The 16,745-nt window shown below is 45.8% G+C and overlaps 1 protein-coding gene across 6 annotated transcripts in view; it reads right to left on the minus strand.

The window, feature by feature from the left end:
- The window catches only part of TRABD (TraB domain containing), a 54,519-nt gene extending 38,876 nt beyond the window's left edge, over positions 1-15,643 (minus strand). For 4 of the 6 annotated variants that reach the window (XR_005223770.2, XR_005223771.2, XM_037889018.2 and 1 more), the window contains exon 1: positions 15,415-15,583. Coding sequence is in view for 3 of the 6 variants with exons in the window: in XM_037889018.2 (XP_037744946.1) it covers positions 15,415-15,568 (154 nt within the window). In the remaining 3 variants the exon portion in view is untranslated. Of the gene's footprint in view, positions 1-15,414 lie in introns of all 6 variants that reach the window. The other 2 variants (XR_006292070.1, XM_037889017.2) reach the window with 2 other exon arrangements.
- Between the last annotated feature and the right edge of the window lie 1,102 nt (positions 15,644-16,745).

The raw sequence follows: 16,745 nt of genomic DNA on the forward strand, positions 1-16,745 counted from the left end.
TGTCTGACACACACCCACACCCATAATTTTGCACAACAGTGAAAATTTAAATTGATAAAAATTGAAAAAATGCTTAAAAATAAACACTGAGATTACCTGTTGAAATTATTAAAAATAAAATAAAATTGAGTTCTGCCAAGCCACGTTATACAGAAGCATCAAGTGATTCTAAATCATCACGCAGATAAAATTTAAAACGACCATCTCCAATTCTCATCAAACTGTGGATGCCACTATGCACAATTAACAGAAGAATCTTCTCTGAACTTTACCTAGTTAATTCTAGCCTCAACAGCATCCTTGGTCTGTCCTGTCTATTTGGAATGTAAGCTCTTTGGGGCAAGCACTGTCTCTCACTGTGTGCATCATGCCCATCAAAATGGGGTGCCAATCTCAGCTGGAGTCCTCTAGGTAGTACTGCAATACAAATAATGATATGCGGCACAGTAAAGCTGAGGTTGACCAACACTTTCCATTTTAAGATTCTGTTTTCAGTTGCTTATAACTTTGCCAAAGTTAATTGTTTGGGCTGAAATTTACCATGCTGGCTGTCCACAATTTTTTTTGTGAGAGGGGTGGAAGGAGGAAGATTTCAGACAATGGTTCAACCACTCCCAAAAACAAGACCAGAGAAAAACATTGTTTTTTCCATTTTAAAAAATTCTTACAACGGTACTGTTAAGAAGCTTTAGCACTCCCATGCTTGGGAGCATGGACTTGAAATTTGGCAAGGGTGTTGCCATAGTACTAGGATGTGGTTTTTGCAATCTTACTGAAAATCTGTTCAAATTTGTCCACGTTCAGAGCCTCTGAAAAAAAACAAAAAAATCTCAGTTTGCACATGCTCATTAGAGACTTGAGAGTTTGGCCTGAAGTTCTACAAAGATTCCATCTGTACTGAAAAGTATATGCTCTGTCCCCACACAGCTCCTATGGTCTGACCACATTTCACATGCACCATCCCATTGACTCAGAGTACTCCACCCCAAGGTTGCAGGAACCGAGCAGGACTTTTCTTGCAACTGCTCTTTTCACCGGCCAGCGACTGCTGCAGCACCAAGCAGAAGAACTGAGAGTAGGGAGACTGTCTCTCAAGTGCTCACAATACTCCTGTGATGGATCCCCCCTCCCCTTCGGGATGCTGCCTGGAACTGGGGTACCATTGACCCCACCTGACCCACCAGCCTGTATTGCTGCTATATGCTGTATTGGTGAGGCAAGCCAGTCAAGCCTTCCCCCAGGCTTCAGACTGCACTTTACCAGCCACATACAGGTAGGGACACACCCAGCTGCAGCTATACATAGATGCTGAGATCAGCTCTGCACAGGAAGGCTCAGCTAAGGAACTGCCCAGTACTCAAGTGCACATCCCCTCTGGAGTGTAAACCCAAAATTATACTGTCTTGAACTGCATAGAGAACTGTACAGAATAAACTCATGAAATTCGCCCTCTCCCTCAATGTGGGGGGGAATATACACAGCTTTCTGCCCCAACTTATGATTTCCACACACACTGGTTTTAGACAAAACAAAAACAAGTTTATTAACTACAAAGGACAGATTTTAAGTGATAAGGGATAGCAAACAGATCAAAGCAGATTACCTAGCAAATAAAACAAACATGCAATCTAAACTTAATATACTAAAGAAACTGGTTATAAGTAACAAATTCTCACCCTAAATGTTGTTTTAGGCAGATTGCAGAGATTCTTGAAGACAAACTGCATTTGCTTTCAGCTTAAAACTCCAGATATTTCTTTCACAAGACAGACAACACTCTCACCTGAGCTCAGCCCTTCCCCGCAGTCCAGTCTTTTTGTTCTCGGGTGTTTCCAGCAGTCCTTTTTTTTAGGCAGGGAGTCAATGAAGAACGAACCACAACGATGTCACTCCCCTGCCTTAAATAGTTTTTGCATATGGCGGGAATCCTGTGTCTCCCAGTTTGATTCCCGCCCCCCGTATTATCATGGAGTCCAGTACCAGCCGACTTGGCCACATGTCACTGCAGCCATAACTCAGAGGCTGTTTGCAGCATCCCCAGGAAGGCTTCCCGGTGGGAGATTAGCATCTTCTAAGACCTATTGTTTTCCCTAATGGCCCTTCACAACCAGCCATCTAGACTGATTTCAGAGTAACAGCCGTGTTAGTCTGTATTCGTAAAAAGAAAAGGAGTACTTGTGGCACCTTAGAGACTAACCAGTTTATTTGAGCATGAGCTTTCGTGAGCTACAGCTCACTTCATCGGATGCATAGCATATCGTGGAAACTGCAGAAGACATTATATACACACAGAGACCATGAAACAAAACTTCCTGTTGCCAGCAGGAGAGTGAGTTTGTATGTGTGTGGGGGGGGCGGGGGGGGGAAGGGTGAGAAAACCTGGATTTGTGCTGGAAATGGCTCTACTTGATGATCACTTTAGATAAGCTGTTGCCAGCGGGGGAGTGAGGTGGGAGGAAGTTTTGTTTCATGGTCTCTGTGTGTATATAATGTCTTCTGCAGTTTCCACGATATGCTATGCATCCGATGAAGTGAGCTGTAGCTCACGAAAGCTCATGCTCAGATAAACTGGTTAGTCTCTAAGGTGCCACAAGTACTCCTTTTCTTTCATCTAGACTGATTACACCCGGAGAATGCCCACTAGGCAGACTGCAAACACATTTGTAATAGATGCATAGACAATATTCCTAACTTCAGACACAAAAATGATACATGCATACAAATAGGACAATCATATTCAGTAAATTATAACCTTTCCAATGATATCTCATATGCCTTATCTTGCATAAAATACATCATAGTTATGCCATAATCATAACAATATCTCTATGAAGAATACATGGGTATAATGCCACAACTCCCATTACTGGAGCCCAGGCAGCAAGGGGAAGAATGAGGGAATTGCTTGAGTGGCAAGGAGCTGGGCTTGGGGAAGGGCAAGTAGGGAGACTGGGATGAGGAATCAAAAAGAGTTGGGAAGGGGAACTAGGTCAAGGAGCCAAGAGGGGCACGTGAGGGAGGTGAGACTGGTGAAAACTGGAGGGGCCAAGGGCTGAAGGGTCTGTAACCACTAGAGAACACTCTCCTCCATAGCCTGGAATGGAACACAACATTTCCTAGTCCAGGGGTTCTCAAACTTTTGTCCTGGTGACCTCTTTCACACAGCAAGCCTCTGAATGCAACCCCCCCCCCCCCACTTATAAATTAAAAACACTTTTTAAATATATTTAACACCATTATAAATGCTGGAGGCAAAGCAGGGTTTGGGGTGGAGGCTGAGAGCTCACAACCCCCCATGTAATAACCTTGTGACCCCCTGAGGGACCCCGAGCCCAGGTTTGAGAACCCCTGCCCTAGTCTCAACACTCCTATGCTATCAGCAAATAGCTGTGAACCCCCCTGGCAAAGTGCATGCCTCATCTCCTTCTCTCTGCTGGCTGGCCTACACAGAAGATAACCTACCAGTGCTATAAATTACTCATTTAGCCCAAGTGGCAGAGGTTTGTGCTCTGGATCTAAAGGTTCCAACTCTGCTGGTGACCCACATTGGAGTCAATATGGTTCCACATAAGGATATTTGTTTTTTTCAGTTTGCTTTTTAAACACGCCCCCACCCACAAAATGATATTGCAAAACCCAGCCCTCAGAAATTAGGACACGCCAGCATGAAGGTTGTCTTTGCAACCTTAATTCAGCCCACTCGTTCATAGAATCATAGGGTTAGAAGGGACCACAAGGGTCAGCTAGTCCAGTGGTTTTCCAACTTTTTTTCTGGGGACGCAGTTGAAGAAAACTGTTGATGCCCACAACCCAAAGGAGCTGGGGATGAGGGGTTTGGGGAGGGCTCAGGGCTGGGGCAGAAGGTTGTGGTGCAGGGATGAGGGCTGCGGGTTGGGGCCAGGAATGAGGGGTTCAGGGTGTGGGAGGGGGCTCTGGGCTGGGGCAAGGGGTCAGGGCTCTGGGTGCAAGCTCTGGGGTGGGGCCAGGGATGAGGGGTTTGGTGTGCAGGGGGGCGGGGCTCTGGGTTTGGCGGGGCTCAGGGCTGGGACAAGGGGTGCAGGCTCTGGGGTGAGGCCAGGGATGAGGGGTTTGGGCTGCAGGACAGTGCTCTGGATTGGAGGGGGCTCAGGGCTGGGGATGAGGGGTTTGGGGTGCAGGAAGGGGTTCTGGGTTTGGGAAGGCTTAGGGCTGGGAATTGGGGCCCGGGCTTACCTCCGGTGGCTCCCAGTCAGTGGCGCAGCCATGGTGCAGAGGCAGACTTCCCGCCTGTCCTGGCGCCACGGACTGCGCTGTGCCCTGGAAGCGGCCAGCAGCAGGTCCGGCTCCTAGGCAGAGGCGTGCAAGCGGCTCCGCGCGGCTCTCGCCTGCGGGCACCACTCCCCCTCCGCGCAGCTCCCATTACCACTTCCGCGGTGCAGCGCGGTGTCAGAACAGGTAGGCACTAGTCTGCCTTAGCTGGGCAGTACCACCAACAGGACTTTTAACATCCCAGTCGGCGGTGCTAACCAGAGCCACCAGAGTCCCTGGGTGCTGAGCAAGGTGACCCAGTGCCTTACATGCCATGACCCAAACTTTGAAAAACACTGATCTAGTCTAACCCTCATCCAAGATGCAGGATTTGTTGTGTCTAAACCATTGAAGACAGATGGCAATCCAGCCTCCTTTTGAAAATCTCCAGCGAAGTAGCTTCCACAACCTCCCGAGGCATCTGTTCCATTGTCCTACTGTTCTTACAGTTAGGAAGTTTTGCCCGAGATTTAATCTAAATCTACTTTGCTATCATTTCAACCCACTGCCTCTTCTCCTGCCCTCTGTGGCAAAAGAGAACAACTCTTCTCCATCTTTTTATGGCAGGCTTTCAAGTATCTGAAGACCGTTATTATATTCCCCCTTAATCGCCTCTTTTCCAAACTAAACATACTCAGTTCCTTCAGCCTTTGCTCACATGGCTTGATTCCATCCCTTTGATCATCTGTGTCACTTGCCTCTGGATCCTTTCCAGTTACTCTGCATCCTTTTTATACATTGGTGACCAAAACTAGACACAGTACTCCAGCTGGGGCCTAAACAGCGCCAAGTAGAGCGGTACTATCACCTCCTATGACTTGCATGCTATGCCTCTGTTAATGCATTTGCCTTTTTACAACAGCATCACATTGCTGACTCATGTTGAAGCTGTGATCCACCACAACTCCCAGATCCTTCTCAGCAGTGCTGCTGCCAAGCCAGTTTTCCCCCATTCATGTAATTAAAGATCATCATACTGCACAAGATCCCATACGGTTTTTTTTTTCCACAGCACCCCTGTGTAAACCAATGGGCCAACTGACCAGCTAGTGCATCATAAAGCATTCTCAGCTGCCCGATTTCAGTCCTTTTAATTCAGGGCTCAAATTTTATTCCTCCAAAATAAGACAGCTTAAGTTCCAGTTATAAACCTGTCCTGGGGTCTCCTGAAGGAGCCCAACTACTCCAGGCAAGTCTGACTCCTCAGGCCTTCTGCTTTCCTCCGACAAACTAGTTTCCAACCTTCCTGGTCTGCTCCCTGCAGGACTGTACTCCCAGGCCATCTATCTGGCAGTTAACGAGGGCCTCTCTACTCCCTTTGTATATCTAGCCTGTGCCCTGAAATCAGGCTGTCCTTTATATCCCAGCAGCCTGGCTCTGAGACACAGTCTTAAGTCCTGTTTCAGAGTAACAGCCGTGTTAGTCTGTATTCGCAAAAAGAAAAGGAGTACTTGTGGCACCTTAGAGACTAACCAATTTATTTGAGCGTAAGCTTTCGTGAGCTACAGCTCACTTCATTGGATGCATCCGATGAAGTGAGCTGTAGCTCACGAAAGCTTATGCTCAAATAAATTGGTTAGTCTCTAAGGTGCCACAAGTACTCCTAGTCTTAAGTCCTGTAATCACAGGACTTATTTCCGTCAGCTGGGAAGGTGGGCTGACCTGACACAGGATGCATCTGAGCACTGACACCCTTACCACATCAGGCACCCTATGACAACTGCCTCGTACAGTTGCAGTACCGAGAATGGAACATGCTCTGGGGATGAGTTGGGGTTGCATAGTGAAGGAGGCTGTTGTCTGTAGGACTCCTGCCTCATTTGTTGAAAAAGTCAGAAGGTTTGCAGTAAATAAGCCCGGGGACTGCAGGAACTGAAAGGATGGTCTCATGATAAAGTCAGTTAGATGCTGCACTGGAGAATTGGATTCTATCTGTGCCTCTGCCACAGAGTTTTCAGTGTGATGCTGGGCAAGCCATTTAACCAAACTTTTCCCAGGTGGCCACTAATTGTGCGTTCCTCATTTTCTGCATTTCCATCTTGACACCCCTGGGGTCTGATTTACAGAAGTGCTGAGTGCTCACATCTGCAACTGAAGTCAATGGGAACTGCGCACATAACAAATAAATAAAGTGCTATAAAACGTTATGTGTTCTTTGAAAACTCAGGCCCATATCATCTCAAATTAGGTACCCAAAATTAGTGGACACTTCTGACATTAATGCTTCTGTGCCTCAGTTCCCCATGTGTAAAATGGGAATACTACCACTGTAGCTCCCCAGGTGTCGTGAAGAGAAATCCATTAATGTTTGTGAAGCACTGAGATGCTACACGGATGAATGCCATACAAAAGCGCACATGAGGAAATGAGTAATTCTCTTATCAGAGCAGGGTTTGAATAGTGTGTGGTAAATAAGACTGGGGCCACAGTTTGAGCAATGAGGAAAAAACAAAAGATTGAACAGCTGCTTGTTCAGTAAGCATCATCTATCCTGTGCACTGAATAAGGCATGGGCTTCTAGAAAAATAATAATAGTATGTAACCATGTAATTAAAGCCTGTATCAGAATGTATATGCACAAAGAGGCTGAATTAAGGTTACATGGGCAAGCTTAATTCAGGCTTTTGCTAACTTTTCAGTGCTTGACATTTTAACATTCTTATAGTGTAGTTTCTTTTTGTATGTAATACAAGTAACATATACAACCACATAATACTAGGGAATCTCAAGAAATTACTCAGCTCCTGTTCACGGGTCTCAGCACTGCAACAAAAGAAGACTGATATTTCAAAGTTACGCAAAGCCTTCCACAAGGTCAAAGACCCCAGAGTCAATGCAGCCCATAGCAGGAGTGAGACTGGGACATTTCCTGAAACACAGCAGTGTTGCCTAGTGGAGAGAGCATTGGATTAGGACTCAGGAGACCTGGGATCTTTTCCTGGCTCTGCCACTGGCCTGCTGGGTGACCTCGGGCAAGTCACTTTACCTCCCTGTGCCTCAGCTGCACAATCTGTAAAATGGGGAAACTGATGAAAGTTCCCTCATGAAAAGCATTGCATAAAATCTAAGTGGTGGTATGATCATCATCATCATCCTCCTCCTCCTCCTGCTGCTGCAAGACAGCTTCGGCAGGCAGCCATCTTCACTTACACCGACATTTCCTGGATTGGGGAGAAGAGACTGCAATATCCTCCCCTAAAAGATTTTTTTTGGGGGGGAAGGTTGACTACCCAGATTTACTTGAAGATCTTTGAAGGAAGGGACATGCTTTTCCAGTAATTTCTATCCTGCACAAAATGAAATGAATAAATAAAGGATATAGTGAAAAAGCAGATTTCCCCAAAGTAAAGGCTGGCACTATATCACACCAGGCCTTGTATTCTCCTAGCAGCCTCGTCAATGATGGGTATTCCAAGGTCAATTCAGGAAGGCATCCAGCATGTTTAGCCAACGTATGATGCGTAACACCACCTCTACCTTGGACACTGTAGGTACACTGATGGTGGGGAAAAGGAATCGGCGAGAGTAGGAGTTTCAGAATTCTTGCTGTCTCCTTGGGTGGAGTCTATTAGTAAACTATTGGTTGCAGATAAGAGTTTTTTTCCTAGCATATGGTGTCTTAGTTCACCACACTGTTTCAGTTCTTGTTGTATAATTAGGTACCTGAAACTGTCCCTGATCTCTTATTCTCCCCACTGCAAACAGAGGATAAACACACAGTCATCAGACACATGAGTGCAGGGTTCAGACAGGACTTTAAATTGGAAGACACTAAAAACAAGTTACCATTAAAGAGTCAATCCTCACCTCCTCTGTTGTTACTATCACTTTGTAGGAATATATTTCAAGCATAGCATAAGAAGAAAGGACTTTCAGGCAGATCAGTAGACATTGCACACGCGCGCACATGCACACACACACACACACACACACAAGGATTGAATTTGGCCCTATATCTTTGTCTGAACGCACCTGAATATTAAAGAACTTGTTCCATTCAGACAATGAATTGGAGTCAATCAACAAAATGCTTTTTTAAAATTCTCTCCCTTTCTATTAATGATGTGATGTGGTCAACTACTTTTTTGAAACCAGGTTTTTTTAAGCCAATACAGTATTTATTCTTCATTATTATCTCTGCAGAAACTTGAAAAATAGCATTTGTTTCACCCAACATTTTATGATCATCTCCATTAGGGAAATACAGTATATTTTTCTCTGTTTCTAGAACTGCTCTGTGTTTATTACAGTCTATGCACAAACATCATTGGTATAACTGGTCAGAAACAGCGGGAAGGAACTTGCTACAACTTGTTTTAATTTTTCATTGAAACAAACTTTCAACAACTTTTTATAAACATGCCTAATTGTCTGCAATGTCTATATAAGGTACTCATATAGCCCACCATTACCATAGTATCTGAGCGTCTCACAAACTTTAATGTATTTATCGTCATAAACCCTGAGGTAGGGAAGAAAGATTCATTGCATTTTACAGATGGAAAACTGAGGCACTGAGAGCCCAAGGGCCAGATTTTTAAATGTATTTAGGCAACTGATAGGATTTTCAAAAGCACCTAGGTGCCAACTTCTATTGAAATTTCCATTCCCTTTTATTTGTGTAGAGCAAATTTGGTGCCAACAACCCTTCAGTCTGAAGTCCTCTTTACCCACAAACAGGGATAGCACACGTCTTTGTTAGCCGTGCATATTTCCTCATGCTGACGTGCCAATATGCCTCAGCCCTGCTCTTTTGGGATCAGTGCTAGGGAGTAGGGAATGCAAAAACGATCATACTGGGTCAGATCAATGGTCCATCTAGCCCAGTATCCTGTCTTCGGACAGAGCCAGGTGCTTCAGAGGAAAGACGATCCACCTTGATGCACATTCACTCCCTGGCCTCTCTGCCAAGGATGCCAATTAGTGCAAACTGCAATATGAACGTTCATTCTATGGGCACTAGACTGAGACCACTAAAGTACTTCACTTAGATCACAGAACAGCCACGAAATGTAACAATGGTCATTAATGACCAGGGCTGGATTCAAACCAGCAACCACATGTAAAAGGCTCTGTACTCCATTAGCAAACCCTGAGCCATCTCGTCCCATGATACTTCAATATTCTTGGACAGAACACAATTTATCTGTTTGTTTTCAATGAAAAAGTGTAAGTAAAATCTCACTCAAGTCTACATACATTAAAATCTACTGCATTCCTTTTGTATACTAAAACTGTAATTTTGTCAGAGATAGCTTTTTGAGTTTGTCAGGTACAGCCAGCTTATTGTGAATCCATGTTGCTTATGTAATACGCTGGATAAGCATGTCCCATCCCACTCTAACAAGTGGTCCACAGAGGATAAGATGCTACTACTACTACTCCTCACTAACCAAATAACTCTTTTTTGCATAAGTGGTAGGCGCAAACCTGTGTTTTGGAGCTGAAGATACAGGGTTCTGTCATGACTCATACTGATCACTCATCTATTGCTCCCTTTTGTGTATCTATGATTCCCTTCCCCAACCTAATATTTTACCCAGTATGAAAGTTTAGCCAGCCAACTGGTATGTTCCCATGTCTCTTTTTACTTTTATCACAAAACAACAGAATGGTACGAAGGATTTAAGGCTGATACAATTTAAATGCTTATAAATAAAATCTTACAATATTTACAGACAAGTCATCTTCATTTCCAAGTAGCATCTCTTTCCTATTTACATACTACAAATATCCAACATGACGCATCAGCTGAAATCTGGTGCCCAATGATGCAACAGACACAAATTTAGGAATCTGAACCGGTTTCAAAACCGTCACCAAGGTGACCTATTCTATGTCTTGCACATTTCCCCAGCACCACCCACACCTCTGAGACTTAGCAGGAGCAACTAGCTCTGACCACAGTTGATTGCAGATCATGGTTCTGCCTTCTTGTGTATCAGGGAATACTTGTATCAACATATTTCAGCAGCTGAGTTTAAACTGACTCTGGAAAATCCACACCCCTGAGAAGAGACAGGCTGCCAGATTTGGAAAGAGGTGATAAAGAGGCAGAAGTAGTACAGTCCACGTCTGGTCATCTGTTGAAGAATCACATTAGCTCAGGGACTAAGTGCCTGCCTAAAGTCCATGGTAAAGATATGACTTTACAGAGAAGAACCGTTTTAACTGGAGCTAATATTCTAGACTTCTCACAATCTAGATTCAGGCCATGACATGAGACCGAAACTGCTTTAGTGGCACTGATGGAGGATTGCCTGCTGTCGATGGATAGAGGATAGGCATTTATTCTCATCCTCCTGAATCACTCTTCAGCATTCTACACCACTGACCATGAGATTCTACTGTCTCACCTAAGAGACGTAGCAGGGGTCCAGGGTATTGTGCTAAGATGGTTTGAGTCCTTCCTGGAGAGATGCATCCAATGAATAGTGATGGGAAATTGCACCTCTACCACTAGACCCTCACTACATTGCACACACACTTCTCCCTCCTGGAGAAAGGACAGAACAAGCCACATGTGATAGATATTAGTCACGTACTGTAATGCACTACTGCAAAGAGCTCAGTTATTAAGGTGATAAGCATGGTATAAGAACCTACAGCTTCCTCAGAGCTCTATATGCTAAGTGCTAGTAACCTCTGGCCTGTGGACATTTTGTGGAACTAGAAATTAATTATTTGTGTTTGTTATAAAATATGAAATATGTAACTGATGAGTGGAACTGGAGAAAGAGTGTCACGGTCTAGGAGGAACCTAGCTGAGTTTGGTACCAAGGACGCAGGAATGCATGTGGATTCCACTCTCCAGGCTGCTAGTTCTCAAATTCTGTAGCCCCAGCAGAGCTATGACTTTTTTGTGTCTTCAGCTTTCCTTGGAAAGAATTCTGCCATGAAGTATGTGTGTAGTATTTTATATTCATAGAATCATAGAAGATTAGGGTTGGAAGAGAACTCAGGAGTTCATCTCTAGTCCATCCCCTGCTCAAAGCAGGGCCAACCCCAACTAAATCAACCCAGCCAGGTCAAGCCAGGCTTTAGAAATCTTTAAGGATGGAGATTCCATCACCTCCCTAGATAACCCATTCCAGTGCTTCACCACCCTCCTAGTGAACATTCTCCTAATATCCAACCTAGACCTCCCACACTGCAACTTGAGACCATTGCTCCTTGTTCTATCATCTGCCACCACTGAGAACGGCCGAGCTCCATCCTCTTTGGAACCCCCCTTCAGGTAGTTGAAAGCAGCTATCAAATCCCCGCCCTCACTCTTCTCTTCTGCACACTAAATAAACCCAGTTCCCTCAGCCTCTCCTCGTAAGGCATGTGCCCCACCCCCCTAATCATTTTGGTTGCCCTCTGCTGGACTCTCTCCAATCTGTCCACATCCTTTCTGTGGGGGGGGGGGGTCCCCAAAACTGAATGCAATACTCCACGTGTGGCCTCACCAGTGCCGAATAAAGGAGAATAATCACTTCCCTCGACCTGCTGGCAACCCTCCTACTAATGCAGCCCAATATTCCATTAGCCTTCTTGGAAACAAGGCCACACTGTTGACTCATATCCAGCTTCTCATCCACTGTAATCCCCAGGTCCTTTTCTGCAGAACTTCCACTTAGCCAGTCAGTCCCCAGCCTGTAGTAGTACATGGAATTCTTCCGCCTAAGTGCAGGACTCTGCACTTGTCCTTGCTGAACCTTATCAGATTTCTTTTAGCCGAATCCTCCAATTTGTCTAGGTCACTCTGGACCCTATCTCTACCCTCCAGCATATCTACTGCTCCCCCCAGCTTCCTGTTTAACTTATTGTTAGAGGTAGACCCAAACAGAACACTGGATCTTGACACCCTCTAGAATTTTGGATCTGTCCACTCAACATACTCAATAAAAGATCTCTTTCCTACAAGTCTGCCCACCTGCTTCAATATTATTGCTCAAGAAAGAACAATCACATTTGATACATAAGGCAGTCTACATCTCAGTATCTATAAACAAAAATTGTAACCAAAAACCACCCTCCAAAACACATTTTATTCCTCTTCCAGGTGGTTCCCCTCTACACTCACCTCCCTTTCCCAAAAACAAGAAAGGCCTTAGGTCTGTGCCCGACTTATTTTTCAGCATGTAGCAGTAAGAATACACCTCCCCACCCAAAAAAATCCATTTAACACTGTCATCACTGCATTAAACAAGACATGAGTATACAGTTAGAACACTGAGATATTACGGTTAGATGCTGATGTTACAGGTATGACACACACACACACACAACAAAAACAAAAAACACACAACCAATCACAACCCAAAACCTAGAAAAATCAAATTGCTGAAATGTGATAGAGTCTGCTTAATCCACAAACAGAAAAAGGACAAGATAATGAATTCTATAAGCATACCTTTACTTTTTTTTTTAAACCAAGAAACCCATACAACCCACTACAGTCAAGCAATTTAAATATCTAGAGATAATGTTATGTAAATGTATTTTTCCCTGTGTGTAAGCTTAATATTTGCTGAAAATGGAGGACTGAAAAAGTCCTAGAAGCAAGTTTCCTCTATTTTGTGTGTGTGTTATTGACAGTACCATGCATGCACAAGTACAGTGTTACTGCAAAAAGTTTAATCTCTTGGGCATTTTTCCTCCAGAAGCGAGAGTTAGCAGTTGTCAAGTTGTTTTCTACTTCAATAAATACAAAACAAAAGTCTCTCAGATAAGTAAACCCTTACAAAAAAACACACCTAAAAGTCAAACACTTTTCCTGGAAACTGGTTAAAAATAAATACTCCAATCCTGCAAACAGCAACACATGGGAACAGTCCCAAGTATATAGCTCACTGCAACTACTCATCTGAGTAAAGTTAAGCATGTGCTGAAATGCTAGCAGGTTTGAGGCCAAAAATTTGCTACCAACGTCTGTGTGAAACACGACTACTTTTAGAGCTTAATTCAAGCTCTTTATTTCACAGGAGTTTACTGTAAGTTATAGCACAACACTAACATCTGACAAGAAAACAGGAGTATAAGATAAAAATGGGGGCGGGGGAGAGTGGTGGTGGCTGTTTCAGATGGAAGTAAAACAAACAAACAAACAAAAAAAAATCACAAAAGTGTCCAAAGCTCTTAGCACTTTCTGTTTTCAAATCACCACACAACCACCAAGATCCTGATCCTGCCATACTGCCTGTTAATACAGACTCATGCACCAGGATACAGACCTCTTGAAACCAACGGGAATTTGTACAAGGATTTGTGCAACCATTTGCAGGACCACTGTCTTAAAGATGGATTTTTTACTTTAAATTGGGTTTATATCCACTCTTGCTCTACAAATTATGCTGCGGAAGTTCTATGGCCATTGGCCTGTGTTGTATAGGCAATCAGACTAGAGGACAACAGTGATCCCTTCTGGCCTTGGAAACTAGGAAGCTATGATATATGAAGAAAGCCTCTTTAAATGCTTCATGCTGCTTTGTCCCCTGAGCTGCATTCAGGGCCAAGTGGTGGGAAAAATGGCTTTTTTCCCCCCTCTCCTTTATATATCGATTTAATGTTTTAAGTCCTGCTCCCTCTGAGCTGAATATCATTATCTCTGTTTTACAGAAAGGGGAACTGAAGCACAGATAGTTTAAAGGTTTCAGAGTAACAGCCGTGTTAGTCTGTATTCGCAAAAAGAAAAGGAGTACTTGTGGCACCTTAGAGACTAACCAATTTATTTGAGCACAAGCTTTTGTGAGCTACAGCTGTAGCTTATGCTCAAATAAATTGGTTAGTCTCTAAGGTGCCACAAGTACTCCTTTTCTTTTTGCAGATAGTTTAAAGCAACTTGCATAAGGCCATCTAGCAAGGCAGTGGCATATCCTGGGTTAGGGTTCCTACCTCCCAGCCATGTCCTCAGTCCACAAGAGCATGCTACTTCACTTTGCTTTGTTGACAGCAAATCTGACAGCCATTCTATCTGGTTATTCACACGCATCAATAATTGTACCTTTATCACATTGTACATCCTGACACAGAACTTAAGGCTTACAGTTTATTTAAACCTAATATTGATTTTCAATTATTTTCTCCACTCTATAGTGAGGTGTGGGGGAGCCCTGAAAGTTGTTTAAAGTTATTCAGCAATAGATATAACAATTTGCAACGTCTGGTTTAAGTCGACGCACTTTTGCCCCTTCATGACTGTTTCCGATTTTCTTTTGAAGTTTGTTAAAAAGATAACTCTTCCCAAAGCTCCAGAACTTTGCCGACTATGAAAATAATGTCAAACAGTTCTGCTTGTGAAGGGATTTCTCCCACGGAAAGAGCTGTTCATGCATGTACACAGTACCTTGCATAAAACTTGCTAGCAATTATAGGTTTTAAAGTGCCCTGTTCCTAATTACCTGACTGTCATGAGCAACGCGAGCCACCCCCAGCACCTGGGAAAGGAATGAAGCAGTTGAAGGAGAGCAGACCAGGAAGTGATTAGAAGAAGCTTTTGCTTCATACAAGTACTTTGTGACACATACTTTAAATAGCACGGTAGGGTCAGTTTCTGACTGGTCACAAGGCCCCTGGAAAGACTACAAAAGTCCCAGGCTATGAATTCTCTCCGCCCTCCACCCCCATATGCTACCAACTTCCTGATCAAAGAAAAGCTCGGCAACTACGAAACATTTTCTGAACTCTTCCTTCACACGCACGCCCTTTGCCGAAAGAAGAAACCCACTTCAGGGTGGAGAATCACTAAGAGAGGCGATATTTTCGAGTGAAACTCGTTAAGCAGAGGTGGGCGGGGGCGGCGCGGCTTGGGAAGCAAAGGCGGATATCCTGGCTCTTAATATTAAACTTCCCTCCTGGCCAAAATCTCTGCCAAGAGCCTGGAATACGCGAAGCAGGAGGAACAAATGTGACAGCCCCACCCCCCTCCGGATGCTCGGACACATTGTCGCAGGCAGGCGCGGGGTGGCCGCCGCACGGACCGCGGAGCCCCCAAGCCGTGGCCTGAGCCCGCCGCCCAGCTGCACCACGGCTACGACACGCCGCCGCCGCCGGGGAACAGCCAGGGCAGCCCCGCCTCGGTGCCCTGAGCCCGGGCGAGCCGGGATGGAGAATTAAGCCCCCACCCCGCCCCCACTGACTTACTTGGCGGGCGCCGCCGGAGGGCGAGTGCCCCGCGAGGGAGGCTGGCTCGCGGCTGCTCAGGCACCGCCCCGGGGGGAAGGAGAAGCCGAGGCGAGCGGCGTTCTTCGGCTCCGAGGGGCACGTTAGCCGCCGGACAACATGTTGTATTAGTCATTCATACGGGGCGGGGAGGGGGGGGAGGAGAAAAGCGGACCGCTCTGCACCCTGGGAGCTGTAGTTCCCCCCGGGCGGCGCCGCGCCGGGAAGCGGGGGATGATAAACTGCAGCTCCCAGGGTGCACCGCCCGCGCACGTGCCAGGCTGCTGCGAGTAGTTTCCCCTCTGCCCCGGCTGGGAGCGTGTGGCTGGTGCTGCCCGATCCCGTCTGCCCAGTGCGGCCGCCTGCTGCCAGAGAGGGGGCTTGTCGTGGGGTGTAGCTGGCTCCCCTGCCCAGAGCGAAGCCGCTGGGAGGCCGGGGCGCGGCAGAGCGTGCCTCTCTCCTTAGCCTGTTGTGGCAGATCGCAGAACCCTAGAAGATTAGAGTGGGAAGAGACCTCAGGAGGTCTTCCAGTGAGTCCACCCCCTGCTCAAAGCAGAACCAACACACCCACTAAACCGACCCACTCGATACTGCGAATGCAGTCATCCAGTCCTGCCCTGCTCCTACTGGAGCAGCGTCAGGGCAGGAGGCAGAGTTTAAAGTGTGTGTTTAAAGGTTATAGCTCCTACTCAGGGGCCACCTCCTGTCTCCTCATAAAACAAATCTAGGGAGGTCTCAGTGTATAGTTTTCTGACGTTTAAAGTCTTGTTGTTGGTATCATTAAATCACCCGCTTAGACTGAAGCCCTGTGCAGCATACTGTATTTCTTCAGACATAAGTAGGGGATGTTTAGAGATAAGCCTGTAGCAAAGAGTTAGAATAAAATTTTCAAAAGTACCTAGGTGACTTGGGCACTTAGGAGCCTACATATCACAAAGGCAATGGGATTTAGATTCCTAAGGGCCTAAGTCACTTAAGGCCCCTGAGTCATTTCAATACTTTTTGAAAATTTTACCCCTAGTCTTGCTAGACCAGAGGTGGGCAAACTCTTGCCCGTGGGACCGTCCTGCCCAGCCCCTGAGCTCCTGGCTGGGGAGGCAAGCCCCCGGCCCCTCCCCTGCTGTTCCCCCTCCCCCACAGCCTCAGCTCATTGCACCGCTGGCGCAATGCTGTGGGCAGCAGCACAGCTGCAGAGCCGCGGCCTGACCCGGTGCTCTGTGCTGCACGGTGGCGTGGCTGGCTCCAGCCGGGCAGCGCGGCTGCCTGTCCTGGTGCTCTGGGTGGCACAGCAGTAGCGCCATCAGCCACCAGTG

This window comes from Chelonia mydas, chromosome 1 (genome assembly GCF_015237465.2).
Source record: "Chelonia mydas isolate rCheMyd1 chromosome 1, rCheMyd1.pri.v2, whole genome shotgun sequence".
Lineage (NCBI taxonomy): Eukaryota > Metazoa > Chordata > Testudines > Cheloniidae > Chelonia > Chelonia mydas.